Source organism: Trichosurus vulpecula, chromosome 4 (genome assembly GCF_011100635.1).
Source record: "Trichosurus vulpecula isolate mTriVul1 chromosome 4, mTriVul1.pri, whole genome shotgun sequence".
Lineage (NCBI taxonomy): Eukaryota > Metazoa > Chordata > Mammalia > Diprotodontia > Phalangeridae > Trichosurus > Trichosurus vulpecula.
In genome coordinates this window covers 392,020,257-392,041,883 of record NC_050576.1, presented here as the reverse complement: position 1 = coordinate 392,041,883, position 21,627 = coordinate 392,020,257, and the positions used below count along the sequence as shown (strand labels likewise).

General features: G+C 40.9%; 1 protein-coding gene across 1 annotated transcript; it reads right to left on the bottom strand.

Annotated features, from left to right (window-relative positions):
• Nucleotides 1–446: 446 nt before the first annotated feature.
• On the bottom strand, nucleotides 447–20,117 carry GRK1 (G protein-coupled receptor kinase 1). The gene is made up of 7 exons (XM_036758095.1): nucleotides 19,416–20,117; nucleotides 15,921–16,048; nucleotides 13,522–13,679; nucleotides 11,979–12,062; nucleotides 6,589–6,713; nucleotides 3,136–3,337; nucleotides 447–745 (listed from the first exon to the last, which is right to left on the bottom strand). Exons 1-7 carry the CDS (start codon nucleotides 20,115–20,117, stop codon nucleotides 447–449), a joined length of 1,698 nt encoding a protein of 565 aa, XP_036613990.1.
• Nucleotides 20,118–21,627: the final 1,510 nt, after the last annotated feature.

The window sequence follows — 21,627 nt, the reverse complement described above, 5'->3', positions numbered from 1 at the left end:
GGGTACAAGTAATGGCTAGTAATGGCTTTATTGGTAATTCTTTCTTGTCTATTCTGACTCAGTATGAGGTCAAAAGAAGCTTATTATTATAGATTAGAAAGTTATTACACTTCAGTCCAGCATGGCCACCCATCAGCACACACTCCTTTCCTTTTCTTTTGTTCCAGGTAGAAAAGCTACCAAGTGGTTAGCTCTACTGCTAAGGAGGCAGTCTGTTATACTAGGGGCAGCCTATAGCAGGCAAAGCCTACTTGCTTAAGAGGGTAATGAGATCTTAATCATCAATTAGGTGGACTGATATCTGAGTACAGCTGAGATTTCCAGATTTTTAAATCATTATTATTTGGTTTTACTAAGTAGACTGGTCTTTTCTCCCTTTCTTGGCCTGGTCTCCCAGTGTTAGGCTTCCTATGAAAAAGATTCTCAGGCCTTCGATGAGCTTTTCTCTAGGAGATCAGACACATTCCTGACTTGGCTGATGAGGATGGCTCTTCCACAGCTATCCCCTTCATGTCATCGGGCATCTGGCCATCAGCACGCCACACATTCAGGTCCCCAAAAATACCCATTTCAATCATCTCTTCCTGCCAGGGTATGGGACAATTTCCAGTTGCAAATTCCTGAAAGAACTCAGTATCTGCTTTGTCAAAGATAATCCCTTTAACAGTGGAAAAGGCACCAACATCCTGGATGTTCTTTGCATAGACAGTTCTAGAGTCAGGGATAAAAGGAGGTATCAGCATACCTGTTGGAAGAAAAAAAATAAGAAAGGATAGATGGGCCAAGACAGAGTAAGGAAAGAAATAGCCAGTTAAGCAAAGGAGAAATAAACTAAATATTATTATAATAATAATAATTGTCATTTTTTTCAACTAGAGACATTGCCTAGTGCCTAGTAGAGAAAGTGAAGCATTATCTATCTAGATCAGAAACTCTTTGAGTACAGGGACTATATCTCATGCTTCTTTGTATGGCCCAGAGTTGCAAGTATAATCCTAGGGTATATTGTAGTTATTTAATGTCATTGTTGTGGTTGTTGAGTTATTTCTGTTGTGTCCAACTCTTCATGACCCCATTGGGGTTTGCCATTTCCTTCTCCAGCTCATTTTACAGATGATAAAACTGAGGCAAACAGGATGAAGTGACTTGCCCAGGGTCACACAGCTAGTAAGTGTCTGAGGTCAGATCTGAACTCAAGATGAGTCTTCCTGATTCCAGGCCTGGCACTCTATCCACTGTGCCACCTAGCTGCCCCAACAGCTCAATGCAATTTGAAAATTCTTTATGTAATTTGCAAGATTAAATTGGAAAGCCCCCAAACACACCCTTAGATTCTAAAATGTAAGCGAATGCATAATGCATACAACCATGTTCTCATCACCTCTTGCTCAGACAGGTATAAAAAACTCTTAACTGGCCTCACCACATTCCATCTTTCCATTCTACCAGCCATGCTAATCACCCCTTCCAGATTATCCTTTCTAAAGCACAGCTTTAATCACATGCATCCCCTAACCAAAAACCTTCAATGGCTCTCCAAACTCCTCAGCCTGGCATTCAAGGCCTTCTGTAGTTTGAAATTTTACCTCTCCCGGTTTATCTTCCATTATATAAAACCTCTAATCTAATCAGAGTGGTACTTTTTTTTTTTAACCATGTTTGCTCCTGCTGGCGATTTGCCTCAAATACCCTACCCTCCAAATCCATTCATCTTTCATATCCCTCAGTTCAAATGCCACCTTTTGCTTGAAGACTTCCCTGATCATCCGATCTGGGTGTCAATTTTTAAAAGTCATTATAACACTTAGAGTCTGTACTGTTCAAAAGTCTTCCTTTCTCACGAGGAATTCTCTACCATGCCTCCAGAAAACCCTTCATTCTGGAAAGGTGAAGAAAGACTCCAGCAGTGGAATCCATACCTAGAAAGTACCTCCTGCTTATAGTTCCTCCCTCTAGAGGATTAGATGGTTCTTCCCAGAACCTACATTTAAGGAGGGCATGCAGGCCAGCCATGTCTTCAGTTCTCACGGGGCTGTACTCCAGAATTTTGCAAGGTGGTTCCCGTCTTCCTCATCCTTCATCCCTACTCTTCGGCTTCCTTTTATATGTTATCTTCCCTTATCCCCCATTGGGATGGAAGCTCCTTGAGGACAGGGACTGTCCTTTTTGCTGTATTTTTTCCCTCAGGGCTTAGCCCTTTGTCTGACACACAGTAAGTACTTAATAAATGCTCCTTGACTGAAGAGTACCTTTCATATTCTGCTTTGTCTCCTACTTATTTGTGCACATCTTAGACACTAGACTACATGCCAGGCCTTAGACCTGAACTCAATTTTATTATTTATTCAAATTTATCAATAATTTAATATCTCCATTGGACAAATTTCAGCTCCTTTTTAAAGAGAGGGTTTTAATAGATTTAGAGCTAGAAGACACCTCAGAGACTTTAGTCACTTAGACCTGAATTCAAATAGAGCTTCAGACACTGACTAGCTGTAGGTCACTGGGCAAGTCACTTAACCCTGTTTGCCTCGGTTGCCTTCATCTGTAAAATGAGCTGGAGAAGGAAATGGCAAACCACTCCAGTATCTTTGCCAAGAAAACCCCAAATGGGGTGGACAAGACTGAAAATGACTAAACAGTACCAGCATATACATCAATGTGTATGTATGTGTGCATATATATACATATAAGTGTGTGTATAAAATACAGGGTGTCCCAAAAGTCTTAATACACTTTTAAGCTATTAAAATTTATATGAGAGCTACTAAGTTGATGTGTGTGTATGTGTGTATATGTGTGTATGTGTGTGTGTGTGTGTGTGTAACTACACTAAGACTTTTGGGATGCCCAGGACTGAATTATCTGTGTCTATATTGTCTATATATGATCTCTCTCAACATTCCAGAGAAGCTCCTTGAAGGTATATAATATTTTTTTAAGTATTTGTATCTCCAGAGTTTAGCACAGTGCCTGGCTAATAATAGAAACAAGCAGTCACTTGTTAAATACATTGATAAATTATCAAGTGAGATATCTGTAAAGCTCTTTGCACACCTTAGAGTGTTATACACAAGTCAAATATTGTTACTATTTTTTTTCAGGTATGGATACGTTAAGTCCTTGGTACAGTACCAGCTTCTAGTTGCCTCCAGTTAATATCCTTGAAGAGGACGTTGACTCGGAGTTCATCGCAGCTGCCATTTTTGAATCCGAGGCGCTTCCCTGGATCTTTTTCAAGTAGGGCTTCACAGAAGTCCTTGCTGGCTTTGGTGAATTTCTCCGTGTACTTCACAGGCTCAGAAATAATTCTCTGTTTGAGCTCTTTATTTTCAACCTAAGGGGAGAAAACACTGCAGCCAGTTCAACTCTACAGACAGATAAAAGTCACTAGTGGCCCACCATAAGCAAAATTGTAAAGTTTTTGAATTGGGGGTGGGGGGCGGCGCTTACTCCACTCTGTTTAGATCCCTAATATGTTTGATCTTCCCTACATGTATCCCACCAAACTCTGCTCTTAGGAAAGGATGGAGGGAAAGCAGCACAGGTTAGTGGAAAGAATGCTTCCAGAATTTGGAGTCAGACAACCCAAGCTTGAATTACTGCTCTGCCACTTAACACCTGTGTGACTTTGGGTAAGTAGCTTCACCTATTTGAGCCTCAATAGGGGGTTAGAAACCAGGAAGTCTCTGAGGTGTTTTCCAGTTCTAAATCTATTAAAACCCACTCTTAAGAAAGGACCTGAAATTTGTCCAATGGAGATTATTAAGTGATTGATAAAACTAACTATCCCTTTAAATTGGAACCTGGAAGAAATTTAGTTACTTTGTTATGCCAAGAGCAAGTGAGACACACCACAGAGTATAATTTTTAAATGCAGAATTTATTAGCCAGCGGCCATTCGGGGTTCAACCCAAATCAGAATGGCCAGGAGTTGGGGTGGAAAAGTCGAATTTATACAAAAGATCAAGGTGCAGTGGTTAATTATCTCTTGAAACTTACATATGTCATTTTAGCAGGCTTGGCAAGTCTTTGTTATTTCACTTTTATGATCATGATACACGAAGAGGAACCTCCTGAATACATTGTAAATACAGCATATCAGACAGCTGACAAAGTGTCAACTGAATTACAACCCAGGAACTCTCCGTCCAATTTGCCATTTACATCCCACAACATAAGATAAGAATAAGGAACAGTCACATAATTCAAGAGAATGTCTGGGGCTGAGGCCTTCAACCTTCAAGGCCATAGGCAGACCAAGGGATGCTCCAGCTGGGTTTGTTGACACAAGATAGAAACATCTCTGAGCCCACTCAGTGAAGCAAAAAGAGATTGTTAGCATCAGGCCCCTCCCCTGGCCAACCAGTCCACACTCCCCAGAACAGTCACTGGGCCCAAGGATACCCGCTGAATGCCAAATGGCAGGAACTAAGTCTGTTTTTCTTATGCAAACGGGGGTTTTTTTAGTTAGGGGCTGGGGGCAGGGGTCTCCTCAGCAATAACTGATTTCTCCAGCACCACAACTTCCTTAATAGTTATAGACTGCCAGTATTTTACTTTGGTGATGTTTCTTTGACTTTACTAGGGGCAAGATTACTTTGATTTTTGTTATTTCTGTGACCAGAGATTTAGGTCCTGTGGAACATTTTATACCATTTTATATCATTTTTGTAATTTCAATCAAGGGCCAGGGCCTGAATTAATGATCAGCTGGACCTGGGCTTCTTTGTTCTCTACAGTTTGCTCAGAGAATAGCTTTTCTCTGTCAACAAGGCCAGATCCAGCTGACCTAAGAACATTCTTTTCCCTGTCAACCGTTAAGGGATGAGACCCTAATCCCGAGAGAGACTACCGTGGCTTAATATTCTACGCATATATACTTTAACTGACCTTTGTCAACACTCTTGTCTTTACAAACCTATTCCATTAAGGAAAAATCCTCTTCTTGTATCACGGTTAAACATACATGGGGATCATAAAAGTGATGTATATAAGTTTTCTCATTTCTTTGTTCAGATAGCCAGAGCTTATGCTCTGACTCCTTGTACGTACAAGTAAGCTGGCTTAGCTATGCTTTAAGGGAAAACAATAAACAACATGGATTTTTCTATCAGCTTGTTTGCCTTCTTCAACCAACTTTCAGGTTCATGGTAAAATTTGGGTAGTTTCTTTCTGGTTGGCAGTACTTCCAGGTCACGGACATCTTATTTTTTAGCTTATGCGCTGAGCCACAAGATAAGAATCCCAGCCCCCAAAGTTCCAAGGATTCAGTCATTAATTCAAGACTTTCTCCTCTTATTCTTCACTTGATAGAGCTGAAGATACCTTCTCTTATGGTGAAAATCTGGTTCTAGCCCCCCTAATCCTCTATGCTTATTTACCAATCTTTCCAAATCCAGTCCCAAATTGTCCATAAATCTTGCCCAAGGGTAGAAGTTAGGGAGCTCTTTGAAGAATGAGGGGAAGACATAGGAAATGAATACAGTTTAAATCTTGTTCCATGGTTTGGGATGGTAATTAATAAAATTAAGTAGCTGATGGTGGTCTCAGGTTTGGGCAAATCAATGAAAATTTAGTGGGACTGAGGTGCTGAAAGAGGCATAACTGGAGTTCAGGGTTAAGTCTACTGAAACTTGGGAAAATAAAAGGATGTATAAGTTATCTGAAGATGCTTTATCTGACATATGAGGCATGAGTCTGAGATATGAGTCTGAATCTTGCCTCAGATACTTATTAGCCTGCTCTAGAGATATCACTCGACCAAGAATGAACACTAACATAAAGAAGCCCCTGACACAGTTTCAGAGAAACCAGAGAAGACATATGAATTGATACAGTGTAAAGTGAGCAGAACCAGAACAGTTTATACAGTAAAAATTTTTGTTGTTAAGTCATTTTTCAGTCATGTTTGACTCTCTGTGACTCCATTCAAGGTTTTCTTAGCAAAGATGCTGGAGTGGTTTGCCATTTCCTTCTCCAGCTCATTTTACAGATGAGGAAACTGAGGCAAACGGGGTTAAGTGACTTGCCCAGGGTCACCCAGATAGTAAGTGTCTGAGGTCAGATTTGAACTCATGAAGATGAGTCTTTCTGACTCAAGCCCAAGAGAATAGAATAAGTGATACAATAATAACACCATTGTAAAGACAAATAACTTTGAAGACTTAAGAACTCTAGTCAATGCCATGACCAACCATGATTCCAAAAGACCAATGATGAAGTATGCTCCCCACCTCGTGAGAGAGAGTGAACTCAGACTGAGATATGCATTTCTTGGACATGACCAATCCAGGTATTTGTTTCGCTTGACTTTGCATATTTGTTAGAAGGGTTTTTTTTTCTTTTTTTTAAATGATAGGGCAAGTGGGAGGGGGAGAATAGAGAGTTTTAATTGAAAAAAAAAAAGAAGTAAGTCCTTGAAAGCTGAAGTTACAATCCCAGAATACGTGGAGGTGTCTCTTTGCCTGACATACAACCCTCTCTCCACTCTCATGCTCCCTTACCATCACTGTAAATAAGATTCAGTACCAAATGACCATCAGTGTAATCATAGATGCACCTTGTCAAGAGAGCAGATTCTAATACCTTTTCTCCTCTGGCTCGAAAGGGTCCTCTGGCTGCAATCATCTCATATAATGTAACCCCCAAGGCAAAGTAGTCCACGGAGAAATCATATTCCTCACTCCGGAGTAGTTCTGGTGCCATAAAACCTGCAAAGACATTAGCACCAGCTGAATGCCAGATCCCAAAATCACAGCTGTACTAGCCATGAGCACTTATCCCGAGACTTGCAATCATGGAAATGATGCTTTAATGAAATCAAGAACAGCAGAGGATATGATATGAATTCTTATTTCTTGGCCTCAGTATGCACATAACCCTAATGGAGAAATGACAGAAATATCACCCCAGAATCCATTGGAAAAGAGGAAATTTCCTCCTTTCTGTGTGTCTGCTGGGAAGTATTGGGAATCTGTGACTGAAGAGGATATGGTAGAAACCAGTTAACAAACATTTCGTAAGTGCAGATGTTCAGGCACTGCGCTAACAGTGATACAAAGAAAGGCAAAAGAAAGTTAGTTTGTCCTGTGTTTGGCTTAAGAAGTGATTTCCTCTTGTTTGTTTTCCTTTTATGTCCATAAAAGGATAATCGATAACAGCAGCGATTCCAGGCCCTCCTCCAGGGCCTCATGCTTTGGAGGAACCATGCAGCTGCTCCCAAGGGGCTTACATACAATGCCAGTACTCTAGAAGGAAGGGAAGCAGTCTAGATAACTGGTGTACTTTAAGAGAGCGTGGGGGAGGGGGAAGAGTGTGGAAATAAGAGGTATTTAATCAACATGAAAAGAAAAGGGGGAGACTGGCCTCCTGGTTACAATTTATTTCCACACACCACTTCATGTGTTCCTTTTTTGAAATCTCCCCTTTTTTTCTTTTACAAGGTTATCAGAGACATCCATTTGAACCAAATTTCGCCTATGTAGAAAATGTTGAGAGTCCACAAAGATGATTTTCCTCAGCCCTGATGATTTTCCATGACAAACAACCTTGGAGTGAAACATAATGGAGTTCCAAATTTGTGAGATTATTTAGTATACTATTAGTAAACTAACTTGGTATTTCACAGGAAAAATGGTTCCCATTCCATTGTCGTTGTGTTTGTCCTTTGTCTTCAAAGAGGACCATGACCATGACGTCAGGGAGATGACGACATGACTTGCAGTTGACTTTGATTTGAGTGAGGGAAGGCTGTGCAAGGTCAGCAGCCGCACTTTCTCCTCCAGAGCCATCTGGGTCCAGGGGCCAGACATTCATCAGGATGACTGGAGATGGCCCAGGATGCAATGGGGGACCCTGGTCCTTTCAGGCTAAAGACGTTACCATTCCATTCTAATCATAACAATAACAACAACAATAATAAAACTAGCATTAATGTAGTGCTTGCAGGTTTGCAAAGTCTTTGTCCATGTTCTCATTTGATTTTCACAACAACCCTGTGCGGTAAGTTTTCTTATAATAGATAAAGAAACTGAGGCTGAGAAGTAAAGTGGCTGGCCAGGAACCACACATTTGGCTTCCCCATCTGTAAAACGAGGGAATTGGAGAAGATGATCTCTGAAGCCCCTTCTAGCTCTGACATTCTAGGCCACTGTGAAATAAATACACAGCATTTATCCAAAGGAAAATATTAGTGCCTCTCTTCATGGCAATGACAGGGGGGCCCTCTAGTGGTCATGCCTATTAATGTGATGAGCAAAATCATGTATTCTATTCAACTGCCAAATGAGGGGACTCATGCCATCTCAACATTTGGATTTGATTTGGTTTTTATTAAATTGTATTTAAATTAAAATTTAATTAAATTCTGTAGCATTTTGGTGTCAAGCAATCGTTTATATTTCTGTTCTGAAACAATATCATCCCATATTGAGGATCTACAAGATAGGAATATCCTAATAAGGATAATAATAATAATAATAATAAGGACCTGGGTTCCAGTCCCACCTCTGACATACATTAGCCATGTGACCCTGGGCAAGTCATTTGGCCTCTGAGTGTTTTAGGTCAGAGGTGTCAATCACACCATCCACAGGCTGCATGTGGTCCACAACACTGGTTCTGGCCTGAACCATATTAAAATGTAGTTCCTATATGATTGTAAGGTGTTGATGTAGTAACAATAACCAAAAAAAAGGAATATATAAACATATGTGGTTTTCTAAGTCAATATGTGGCTTTCAGGGATCCTTATGTATGGGTTAGTGGTACTAGTTTTTAATCGAGTTGGACACCACTGATTTAGGCAATTCTCTGAGACTATTCATCGCAGAGAAGGTGCTGACCCAAATTAGCAGAGAGGCTCTCTAATTGAGAATTCTCTATGACAAAAAAAAATCACAGGTCCAGTCTCTTACCCTACTCCTATCCCTACCTTCAAATGTTTTAAAGAGAACGAAGAGATTGCCTTTGGGGAATTAAAAGGTTCTTTTAGTAACCCCCTAAACTTCTCCCTAAAACAAGACTTGTTTTTTTTATACCAATATTCCACTTGTAGATTATGGACTCAAGTTACAGAATGCTACAGTCTCAAGAACAGACTATGAAGAAGATAGTGGTACAATCCAAAGTACACTAACTCAGAAGATCTGGGTTAAAATTCCACCTTTACTTACTACATATATGTACTCGCTACATATATGTAATATGGTACTACATGTGTGATGAGGTATTTACTACATATATGTAATATGTTGCTACATTATATAATATTGTAGTTACTACATATATGTAATATGGAACTTATATGCTTGTAATATGGTGCTTACTATGCATACATAGCATGTTACTACATATATGTAATGTGACACTTGCTACCTATGTGTGATGTGGCGCTTGCTACATATATGTGATGTGGTGCTTACTGCATAAGTGTAACATAGTACTTACTACATATATGACCCAAGGCAAGTTGCTTCACTTCCCTGAGCCTCAGTTTACTCATCTGTAAAGTGAGGAAGTTGTACTACACAGCCTCTGACTACTCTGGACTACATAGTCCATTCCATCTCTAAAGCTATGATCCTATAAACATTGGAATAAAAAGGTCATCGGAGGGCTGTATGATTAAAAAAAAGAAGCCAGAATGGTGATGTGGCCAGAGTGGTCTCATTGATACATACACTCATATGATTTTATGAAAAAGCAAGGAAGAACTTATCGCCATATTGGGTGGGCCCCCTTTAATGAACTTTTGTGAAGGCGTGAGCAAGAGTCAATTACACGTGATAGGAAGAATTGGATGGGTTGCATTTTTGGAGGGAATTTCCACATGGATGAGATCACAGAACCATTTGTGTCTTGAGTCTCATAAAATGCATGACCGAAGTCTTCATAGTAAGACTACTGCATCACAAATCTAGAGTCAGAGGCCATCTAGTTATGGAAGAGAAAAAAAAAATGTTGACTTGCACCTGGTTTGGGGATGAGCTACGTGAAAACCCAAGGAAGAGTCAGGGCTTATGTAATAAACTGAGATAGGGCAAAATGGAAATGTAAACCAAGCTATCATGACAGCCTCATTCGGACCCCATCCTCAGCACTGCCTTGTTTTTTTTTTTGTTTGTTTGTTTTTGTTTTTTTATTGAACTGAATGAATGATGAAGAAGCCCTAGATTGTATCTTCACAGGTGATGAGAGTGGTCATATGATTTCATATATCTTTTGTTGTTGCTCACTCATTTCAGTCCTGTCTGACTCTTCATGACCCCATCTGGAGCTTTCTTGGCAAAGATACTGGGAGTGGTTTGACATTTCCTTCTCCAATTGACTTTATAGATTAGGAAACTGAGGCAAACAGGGTTAAGTGACTTGCCCAGGGTCACACAGCTAGTAAGTGTCTAAAACTGTATTTGAACTCATGGAGACAAGTTTCCTGATTTCAAGCCCAGTGGCTATCCACTGTGCCACCTAGCTGCCTTTTCATATATCCTAATATAACCAAAATCATGCTATGACAAGACAGGCTCTAAAGAGCTTTCCTGTCTTTTGTAATCCTTGAAGGGTTTTGCACAACCACCTGACGGAAGCATAAGGTTAATGGCCTTAGGGAAGAAGACTAACCCATTGCTTTAAATTACACTGACTTCTTTCCCACTTAAAGGAGACCCACTTAAAGCCATAGCCACAATATTCACGCATCCGATGAGCAACTGGACCAAACCACAAGGTTTTCAAGAAAATATAGCCTGGAATTCAACTGCCAGATCCCAGGCTCTCATGTTCAAAGTGTTACCAGAAGAAAGTCTCACAGATGGCAAGTACTGTGTGATTTGGGTCTTTGTATCCCAAATGCCTAACACCAATGCCACGCACAAAACAGGTGCCAAATAAATGTTTGCTGATTACCACATAAGGGAAGGCTATGGACTCGCTTAGCTAACAAGGCATCAGCAAAGCAATTATAGATTATGATCATTTTGTGACAGCTGGATGGAATAATTTTTAGAGCACTGAACTGGAATCAAGAAGATCTGAATAAAAATCCTGCCTCAGATTATTTACTAACTGTGTGACCCAGGACAAGTCATTTAACCCTGTTTCCCTCAGTTTCCTAATCTATAAAATATGGATTATAACGGACTCCATCAGGGTTGTTGTGAGGATCAAATGACATTACATATGCAAAGTGCTTTTCAAACTTTTCAAGTGCTACATAAATATTATTATTATCAATATAATGTTATTAATAAATATATAATATATTGATACATAATAAAAATATGTGTTATTAATAAAATATAAATATTGTTATTAATTAGAAGATACAATGGGATCAGCTGGGAAGGTTAGGATTGGAGCAGTAACAGATTAGCAGGGGAGCCACTAGCCACCTACCTACAAGCACAACTGCACCACTCCTCCAAGGTCCCAAGGGAGAGCTTCATTTCTTCCTCTACCCCTCCTAAGAGACTCACTCTCACTATGACCTTGAGCAAATCACCACCCCTTAGGGCTTCAGTTCCTTATCTGTAATTGAGGAGCTGGACTAGTTAGCCTTAAATGTCCCTTCCAAACCTATGGGGCAGGAAGACACACCCACCAGTGGAGATCTAGCATCAGATTGCTGAATTCTCTTACAAATGCTGAGTCTCCCAATTAGAGCAGGGACTGTCTTGCCTTTTCTTTTTACATCCCCCAGCACTTAGCCCAGTGCTTGGCACATTGGAGGCACTTAATAACTGCATTTTCATTCATTCATTCACTCATTCATTCATTCATTCCAGGCCTAAACCTGATTTGGGGAGGAGGAGGGCCAGCATTGCTTCTTTAAGAATTTCTATGCTGACCAAACAAAATGACATCCTCCCCTCCTTAAGAAGGGGATAACTCTTGGTTTCTCCTAAGGCGGGACTTGGCCGAGCAGCTCCTCTGGCTTTCTCCACCACCCTATCCCTTACAGATTTATGGGTGTTTACCTGGGGTGCCCGCGTAACCCTTTGTCTTTGTCTGTCCTTCCTTCAGTTCCACAGCAAGGCCGAGATCAGAAATCCGTACATTCCCTGAAAAGCAAACATCAATGAGGCCAAACATGAAGGAAGCAGGCGTACCCAGCACCTTGCTGGAGCCACAATACAGTGCTATGTACACACCCTGCCCAGGAAGGCGAGCAATAGAATAAGGTCACAGACGATTCAGAAACAACCTCTTCCACTCCTCTCCGTTGGCAAGCCCTAGCCATGTCCAAATAAAACTAAAGATAAGCTTCAGTCCTCTGCAATCAATTAGAATTTGCAAAGACAATTTCTCCCCAAATCTAAATATTTGCACCATTCCTGAATTTCCATATGGATTTAACTATGTGGCTATTTAGTAATTATTCGATTCAATAAATGTTTATTAAGTATCTTGACCTTGACACCAGTTGCTGATACCAAGACAATAAATGAAACAATCCTCACCCCCACAGAACAAAGTTTATCATAATTGCAAAGAGAAATTAGTTAAAAGGAAGTCAAAAGCCCATTCTGTATATATTTAGGACTGCATTTTAAGAGGTCTCTGATGTGTCTTAATCAATCAATAAAAATCCACTTATTAGTCATTGATAAGTACTTTTTATGTGTTGGGGATTGTGTTAAATTCCAGGATTGAAAAAAAGGCAGAAAGTCCCTGTCTTCAAGGAGTTTGCCCTCAAATAGTACAGAAAACACATACGTAATTGAAACACATTCAAGATAAATATAGAGTAGATGGAAGGTATCTATAAAGGTGGAGGCACTGGCAGCTGTAACTGCACATCATAGGCAGAAAGTACAAACATTTGCTAGAAATTTGACCATTAAATCATAAATACTCACTAGTGATTCTATATAGGGCAGCTAGGTGGTGCAGCGGATAGAACACCAGGTCTAGAGTCAGCAAGACTCATCTTCCTGAGTTCAAACCCAGCCTCAAACACTTAATAGCTGCGTGACCCTGGGCAAGTCACTTAACTCTGTTTATTTCAGTTTCCTCATGGTTGAGCTGGAGAATGAAATGGCAAACCATTCCATTATCTCTGCCAAGGAAACCCCCAATGGGGTCACAAAGAGTCAGATACAACCAGACGAGTGATTCCATGAGTTGTAGACTCCACACAGTTAAACCACACCTCTGTAACCTGCGCCTATCTTCCCATTCTCATTCAAGTTTGGTAAAAATGATGGATGAGATGCCCGTTTGAAAAATTTTAATGGTGGCCATTTTGTTTCAAGATGAAAGCCTTAGACCTCAAATCAAACAGAAGGTACACATCAATACCTTTTAATAGTGCACCAAAACATGAGCCCACTCCTCTTAAAGATTCTGTGGGTCAGCCAGACACACCAATTCAAAGTGCTGAGTAAGCGGACTGGAAGAGACCTCCCTTCCCTGGATCAATCATATTGACAACTGATCATCCCAAATCTGGGGAGAATACGTTGAAAAGCAAAAGGTACAAGGCAGACTAGTTGGTTACCCAGGGCAGGTTACACTTACCGTCGTTATCCAACAGGACGTTCTCTGGTTTGAGATCCCTATACACAATCCTCTTCTGGTGGAGGTGTTCCATGCCACAGATGATCTGGGCAATGTAAAACACGGCTCTTGGCTCCTCAAAACCGGGATTCTCCTCATTGACGTTGTAGATGTGGTACCTGGCAGAGCAGAACACCGTGGAAGAAGTGGGTACTTCATGGGGTCTATCTATAATCGTATTAAGAGCTGACATTTTTCTGAGGTTCACAAAGTGCCTTGTGGGAGATTATCTCATTTGATCCTCATGACAACCCTGTGAAGTAGGTACTATTATTATCATCCCCATTAAACAGATGAGGAAACTGAGGCCCAGAGAGGCTAAGTGACGTGCCTAGGGTTACAACTCCAAAAGACTCAAGATGGAAAAAGCTATCCACATCCCGAGAAAGAACTATGGAGTCTGAATGGAGAGTGAAGCACACTATTTGCTCCCTCTCTTTTTTGTTTTGTTTCTTCTTGTGGTTCATTCTATTGGTTCTAATTCTTCGCAACATGACTAATGTGAAAATATTTTTAATGTGAATGTCTATGTAGAGCCTATATCAGATTGCATGCCATCTTGGGGAGGGGGGAGGGGAGGAAGGGAGAGAAAATTTGGAACTCAAAAGCTTGTGGAACTGAATATTGTAAAGTGATAATAAGTAAATTAAAAGGAAAAAAATAACAGAGGTGCTATGAGAAAAAAATAAATAGCAAAATCGTCATGAAGGGATGATCTCTAGATTTAGGGGAAAATACAATGTCTCACCATTGGATAGCTCTAAAAACATTTTGTTCAGTTTTTATCCCAATTTTCAGTTGCCCAGGGAAATGAAGAACACAGATAAACTGAATGAAAGTTCTAGATGATTCCAAGACCTCATTTCAGCTTCCATAACAGAAGATAGAGATCATCTCATTCATCATTCCTCATTTTGCACATGAAAAACCTCATGGCCCAGAGAAATTAAGTGATTTAGAAATTAAGTAGCACTAGAGCAGCTAAGAGATGCAGTAGACAAGGCATTTGGCCTGGAGTCAGAAAGATATGAGCTCAAATCCCAACTCAGACATTTACTACCTGTGTGACCCTGAGCAAGTCACTTAACCTCCACTTGCCTCAGTTTCCTCCACTGTAAAGTGGGGATAGAATGAGATCATGTTTGTAAATTGCTTAGTGCAGTGCCTAGAACAGAATAAACTTAATAAATGCTTGTTCCTTTCCCTTTCCCTAAACTAGAACAATAATCATTCAGCCCCCTTCATTTATCAGGTGACTTCATTTTATGTCATCCATTAGCAACACATTGTGTTACATACCACCAAGTTTTTATTCTTGTGCTATTCAAAACTCTGTTTCTGTCTGTCTTTCTGTCTCTCTCTCTCTCTTTGTCTATCTCTGTCTCTCTGTCTGTCTCTGTCTCTGTCTCTGTCTCTGTCTCTCTCTCTCTCTCTCTCTCTCTCTCTCTCTCTCGGCCTGGAGTCAGGAAGCCCTGAGTTCAAATCTGACCTTGGACACTTACTAACTGGATGACCCCAGGCAAGTCACTTAACCCTGTTTGCCTCAGTTTCCTCATCTGTAAAATGAGCTGGAGAAGGAAATGACAAATCACTCCAGTATCTTTGCCAAGAAAACCCCAAATGGGGTTGAGAAGAGTTGGACATGACTGAAATGACTGAACAACAACAAAAACAACAATACATTGGTTCTCTCTAGCCTAGTAATTATTCTAACACGTCTTTCAAGGCTGCAACCTGAAGAACAATTAGGAAGTTAGCAAAGCTTATCTTTTGTGTCCTTATTCCTCCATCACACCCAGCTTCCTTCTTCTCCACTCCCCAAACAACCCAGTGCCCACATCCCCTCAAATCCTTCTTCCAGGGAAAAGTGCTAAAATCTAAATCACATAAGTATGCTCCTTCTTCACCAGGGGTATAGATGCCAGCTGAGAGCCTAAGGAAAGAATCTTCTTATAACAAAATTCCAGCCAACCCAAGAAGGCGATGTAAGAGATCTATTTTTGGTTGGTCCTTTTCAGCTAGAGGAAATATGGCGTAGTGGTTAGAGAACCAGAAGGAACTAACCTACCTCTGACACATCCCGGCTGTTTGACCCTGGACAAATCTCTCGCTAGTCTAGGCATCTCTTTAAGACCCAAAGTTACAGAAAAAGTACCAACCTGCATCGTCTGTGGGGAGTGTCCTCTACTCCATTCCTACCTCTTCCTGGCTATGTCAAATCACACCACGGAGACAGTTTTCTACTATACCCTATGTCTAGTTTGCATCTTACTAAGACCACTTTTCACAGAAGGGTACTGTCATATCACTTTGGCCCATACCAGCCTTACCTCCCACTTTGGCCCATGGGTTCAATTTACCTTAAGTCTCCTCCATTCATGATCGTCATCACCAAACAGAGGTCAGTTTTGGTTTCAAATGCATAGGCCAAAGACACTATAAACCTGCTATGGACCTTTGCTAGGATCCTCTTCTCTACCATAGCGCCCTAGAAAGCAAAACTTTGAATAAGTACACACATTCTAGGCTGAAAAAAATGCATTCTCTACAAATTCCCCAAACTCAATTAAACAAAATAATATTTATACATTCTGTACCGCCCCTCCCTCCAAGGGATTCTCTCCACGCATATGCAATATTTATATAATCTAAATAGGAGAAACAGTAGCAATGATCGAAAATACTTAGCCTTTAGTTAGCAACAAGCAAGCTCAAAGAACTTCACCAACACATACTAGCCCCATTTCACAGATGGAAAAACTGATACCTCATAAAATCATAAAGGTACAAGGGACTTAAAGAAGTCACCTTGTCTAATCCCCTGCTTCCAGACAGGCTAATGTCTAAAGTAGCCAGGTTAGAAGTCGCTGCATTTTGTTTTTAAAAGATAGCCAGAAATGACAATTCCACAACCTCCCTTGATAGCCTGTTCCAGTGTTTAATCCCCTTACAGTCAAGCAGTTCTTCCTTATGTCTAACCGAACTCTCTCTTGCTGCAATGTCAGCCCATTTCCTCTTGTTCAGGCCTCTGCAGAGATGGAGAGCAACTGGTCAGTGTCCTCCCAAATTGTGTAATACCTTTATTTTAAAACCTTTTAACTTTCTATTTAACTGTGTCTTTAAAAATTTGTTCTGTTAACCTTGGATATTAACTAGAAAGAGGATATAATCTCTTGGGGAAAAAAAAGAAAGCTTGGCATCAGAAAGGTTTGTATGTAAGCCTACACTGGGGGAAAAAATGTAGATTTTATTTCATTTTTACCTATACCTAGCTAGCTTATTGATCTGGAAGAAGAAGGTAGTATGGTAAGTATTGAGAGAGGGACTGGTCCTGGGATTTCACTGGCATGAGGAACTCCCATGTGAAGAAACTCTCTTTACCAATATAGGTCAGCACCTACTCTGCAACTCATAGTCTTAGAAAGCTGCCTAGATTCAGCACACAGAGAAGTCGTGTCCTGCCCAGGATCACACAGATAGTGTGTGGAAGAGGCAACACTTGACTCCAAGTCTTCCTGGTTTTAAAGACAGCTCCCTCTCCATTATGCCAAAGTACCTCTCTTCCGCAGGTAAAAGGAATATTTATTACTTTTCTAAGACCCCATCATCAGAATTCTACAGGCTTTTCCTTGGAACTCAAGTTCCCCTGGATTGATTTAATATTTTCATCTTTAACTTCTTCAACTCAGATCAATTGACCAGAGATATGGACATACCAAGCATTATCACCATCTAGTTGTGTGCTAACTTCTCTTTCTTCCTTCCTTCCTTTCTTCCTTCCTTCCTTTCTTCTTTCCTTCCTTCCTTTCTGTCTTTTTCTTCCTTCCTTTCTTTCTTTTTCTTTCGTTCTTTTTCTTTTTATTCTTTCCCTCCCTCCTTCCTTCGTTTCTCCTTTCCTTTCTTTCTCTTCCTTTTTTCTTTCTTTCCTTCCTCCCTCCCTCCCTCCGCTCCTTCCTTCCTTCCTTTCTTTCTTTCTTCCTTTCTTCCTTTTTTTCTTTTTTTCTTTCTTTCTTTCTTTCTTTCTTTCTTTCTTTCTTTCTTTCTTTCTTTCTTTCTTTCTTTCTTTCTTTCTCACAGTAATAGATTGTCTCCACTCACCAAATAGTACTGGTTTCTGTCTTTCTTCCTGTCATAGACTGTCCCCACTACACCATCTAGTTGTGCACTATTTGTTTCTTTTTTAAACAAGTCACAGACTGATCCCACTTACAAATTTCCTTCATTTGAAATGTGCCTCAGTAATAGCACTAGCTGCCCTGAACAACTTTTGGAGGAAAATAGAACACCTCACTTGGTCGGGTATGTGTCAAGGTTAATGGGAAGGCCAATAAGATGTGTTTACAAGTCATTTTAAAGCAACTTAAACAGACTCTTTCTCAAATGGAACAATGGCATAAGTTAAGGTGGAGTGGCCCCCATGCAGTAGGACCCCATCATGACAAGGAGAAACTGCAATTTTTAAAAGCTAGGATGAAATGTGCGTTTCCTATATGATGAAGGGTAGTGTTGGTCTTTACTACCAATAGATAGATAGATAGATAGATAGATAGATACATCTACTATAATAGATATATACATATATATTATAATAGATATAAGGCTGGCCTCCTAGCCAGGAAGACCTGGGTTCAAGTCCTACCTCTGACATATACTGGTTTTGTGACTCTAGGCAAATCACTTAATCTTTCAATGCCCTAGGCAAATAAATTTTAAGTTGCAGAAAAGGTGCCAATCTGTGTTGTTAGAGGGAGTTTCTTCACCTGGGATTTCCCTATTCAGTTGAAATTACAGGTCCAGGCTTTATCCCTAGCCGCCATGGAAAGCTGTACTACTCTTTAGAGCACAAAGTAAGTTACTATTGTGCTGAGCATATTTCCAAAGGCCAGGCTGAGGCAGCTGGAAGAATGAGGCATTCCTACAGCTATGGTAGTGGTTTAAAAATGTATATATGAGGGGCAGCTAGGTGGCACAGTGAATAGAGCACTGGCCCTGGAGTCAGGAGGACCTGGGTTCAAATTTGGCCTCAGACACGACACTCACTAGCTGTGTGACCCTGGGCAAGTCACTTAACCCCAATTGCTTTGCCTTCCCCTGCCTAAAACAAAATGTATATATATGGTAAGATCTGTACCAATATATCCTGTGGGTTGGCTACAAACCAAAACCTAAGAATGCCCAGTTTACTTTTAAAACAAGTGATATTAATTGTACCAATAGAACTGGAGGAGGTGAACCATATAATCACTGGACTGGAAGGGGTGTTGAGAGGTCATTCCATCCATTCTCTTCCCTCAGTGATCTAGCTTTCAGTGTCATAAAACATCAGAACTCAGCTCCTGTACCACCAGGTACAGGTGACCCATTTTAATAATATAACATATATTTTTTGGTCTGGATCTGTGATTTCATCTCTGTAGGGAGCTCCAAGGTGGAAAGACACCCTCTTCCAGTGAAGAATTGTAACTGTTGTTCTGGCCACTAAGAGGTTAAATGGCTTGCCTACCATCACACAGTCATTATGTGTCAGGGTTGGGACTTGAATTCAGATTGGCCTGACTCAAAGGCCAGCTTTCTATTCGCTATGTCGTGGTTGCTTCTCATTACAGATTGACCAGAATCAGAGCCAGGAGAGTTTGGCTACTCCTCCAAGTCAGCATTTTCTATCCCCAAAATGGAAGCCAGCCACCTCTACTCTGTTAAAGACATATAAAGAGAATGACTGAATTTCTACATCCCAATTAATGCACCACCGTGCCCCCTGCCCCACAACCTTGCCACCTCCCACCTCTGCCCCATTTTGGGAATCTCAAAGGCATTTACTTTGGACTTGCTGGGACCTATTTGCTGCTGCTTACTTGATACCCTTTTCGTTTCTTCAGCCTCTTCTTATTCAGTTTTTTACAGGCGTACATCTTGCCTGTGGCTTTCATCTGGCAACCTGACACCTCCCCAAAACCCCCTTTTCCCAGGACCCTGAAGTCCAAAAACCAGTCTTCCCCGATGGGCTGGGCTTCCAGCCACTTCCACTGCAGGAATCTCAAGAAATACAAGCTCTCCAAGTACTCTCGGAAGGGAACCTCACTCAGGTAGCAAAGGGCTGCCTGAAGAAGAGGCTGGAAGAGTCCATTGGGGATGCTTGAGTGCTTCTCCTTGACTTTTTCAACCGTCGCCTCCTCCAGGAAGCTGCAGAAAAGCTTGGCCTTGGGGTCCAGGTAGTCAGCAAGGATGCCCTGGGCTTTCTGAAGGCGAAAATCATCGTCGGCAGTGTCATAGTCCTCGATGTCCCTCCATAACTCAACTGCGGGGACATGCCGCTCGTCATTCTTTAGAAACTGCTGGAAGAGGCGCTTGCCGATAGGCTGTTCAGAGCAAATGTTTTCAAATTCTAAGTTAAGAGTATCGCGTAGGGATTCACATTTGGAGAGAGGAGGCAGTTTGAGCTTCGAAAAGTACTTCTTGTCCCGGGACAGATGGGAACTACCACTGGCATCAAAACTGCCCCGGGCAGCTATGAAGGCAGAGTTGGCCACAACGGTCTCCAGCGATCCAAAATCCATCTCTTGGGCTGTTCAGTCTCTGTGTTCACGCGTGAGAAGTCATGAGTTAAAGCTGAATTGTAAGAGTCCACCAGGATCCTGAGAACCAGTTTTCTGGGAATGACCTGTTGCCCTTGGCCCGTGGCACCCTCCTGCCCTCACAGGGAGGAGGGAGACGTCCTGTCCAGTGCAAGGAGGAAGAAGCAATGCAAAAAAGCAAACAGATCCCCTGGGTCCTGGGGAATATGCAAGATCAGCACCAGCACTAATCCCTGGGATCCTCAGATACAGGTGGAGGTTGAATTAGATATAATGAACCAGGGGCAGAAAAAGATAATCCTTCTGAGTCATCACCTCTCTGTAACCTTCTTATCTGATTAAACAGATAATTATTCTCGTCTCCTCCCTCTTTGGGATCATATTTATTTTGTTGCCTAGAAAATTCTGAAGACTTTGGGTAACATTCCTTGCAAGGCCACTTAAGAGAGATGAAATACCCAGAAATGACCAATTTGTCCCTCCAATTCGGCATTCTGCTTGGACAAACACAGTTGGACTCCCTACCTAGCTGTTCCAGTATCCAAAGATTGTTAGCATATTTGACACTTCTTTAGCCAGAGCCTTGAGTTCTTTTGGAGGAGGGGTGTTAAATAAACACAGAAGATTAAATACCTCTATGGTATTTATATTGGAAAATCCAATTAATGAGGTATTAACATAACTAATCAGAACCCTTGTCTAACTGGATTTTTATTTCTGTAGTTTACTTTTATGAGAAAGAAGAAAGTGAAAAGAAAAACCAGTGATAAGAAGGCTTGAGAAGGAAAAAAAAAACCACCTTTTTAAAATATACAAAACCACTTCCTGGAAACATTCTGAATTTAAAAGCAAAGCATTATGCTCCAGCTTTTAGCACAGTGCCTGGCACAGAGTAGGCATTTTAGAGATGTTCATTGATAATGGCAAAAGAAACATCTGAGGTGTTGACTCCTCAGAATGAGGAGATCCATAACTGAATCCTGGCCCTGTTGCTTACTGTGTGACCTTGGACAAGTCAATAAATTACTCTGAGCCACAGTTTCCTTGCCTGTAAGATGAAGGGGTTGGACTAGAAGCCCAAGGTCCCTTGCAGCAATAACTCTCTGATCTTACAATCTATAAAATGGAAATGATATTTTCATGGATATTGTGAGGAAAGGATTTTGTAGATGACTTTTTTAAAATTGGAAATAGTGTTGGAGAGTCTATGGGAGAACGGGCACATGAATGCAGGATAAGAGTAGCTGTGAATTGGTGAAACCAGACTGTAAAACAATTGGGAATTATCTGACAAAAGTCACTAAACCTTTCATACTGCTTAGTCCACAATCGCTTCTCTGTCTGCGCCCCAAGGAGATCAAAGTAAAAAAGACAGGCCTCATTTATACAAAATTATTGTTAACAATATTAATGTTGAAAGAACACATACGGGGTGTCCATAAAGTCCATGTGCAATTTAAAATAGTTGTAACTTTGTAACTATAGGTGATAG

Coding starts and splice junctions, on each gene's coding strand:
- GRK1 (XM_036758095.1), bottom strand. CDS start 20,117: ATGGATTTTGGATCGCTGGAGACCGTTGTGGCCAACTCTGCCTTCATA. Junction 3,338..6,588: donor TTCGAGCCAGAGGAGAAAAG/GTATTAGAATCT, acceptor TTCTCCCCTTAG/GTTGAAAATAAAGAGCTCAA. Junction 746..3,135: donor CTGGAGGCAACTAGAAGCTG/GTACTGTACCAA, acceptor TTCTTCCAACAG/GTATGCTGATACCTCCTTTT.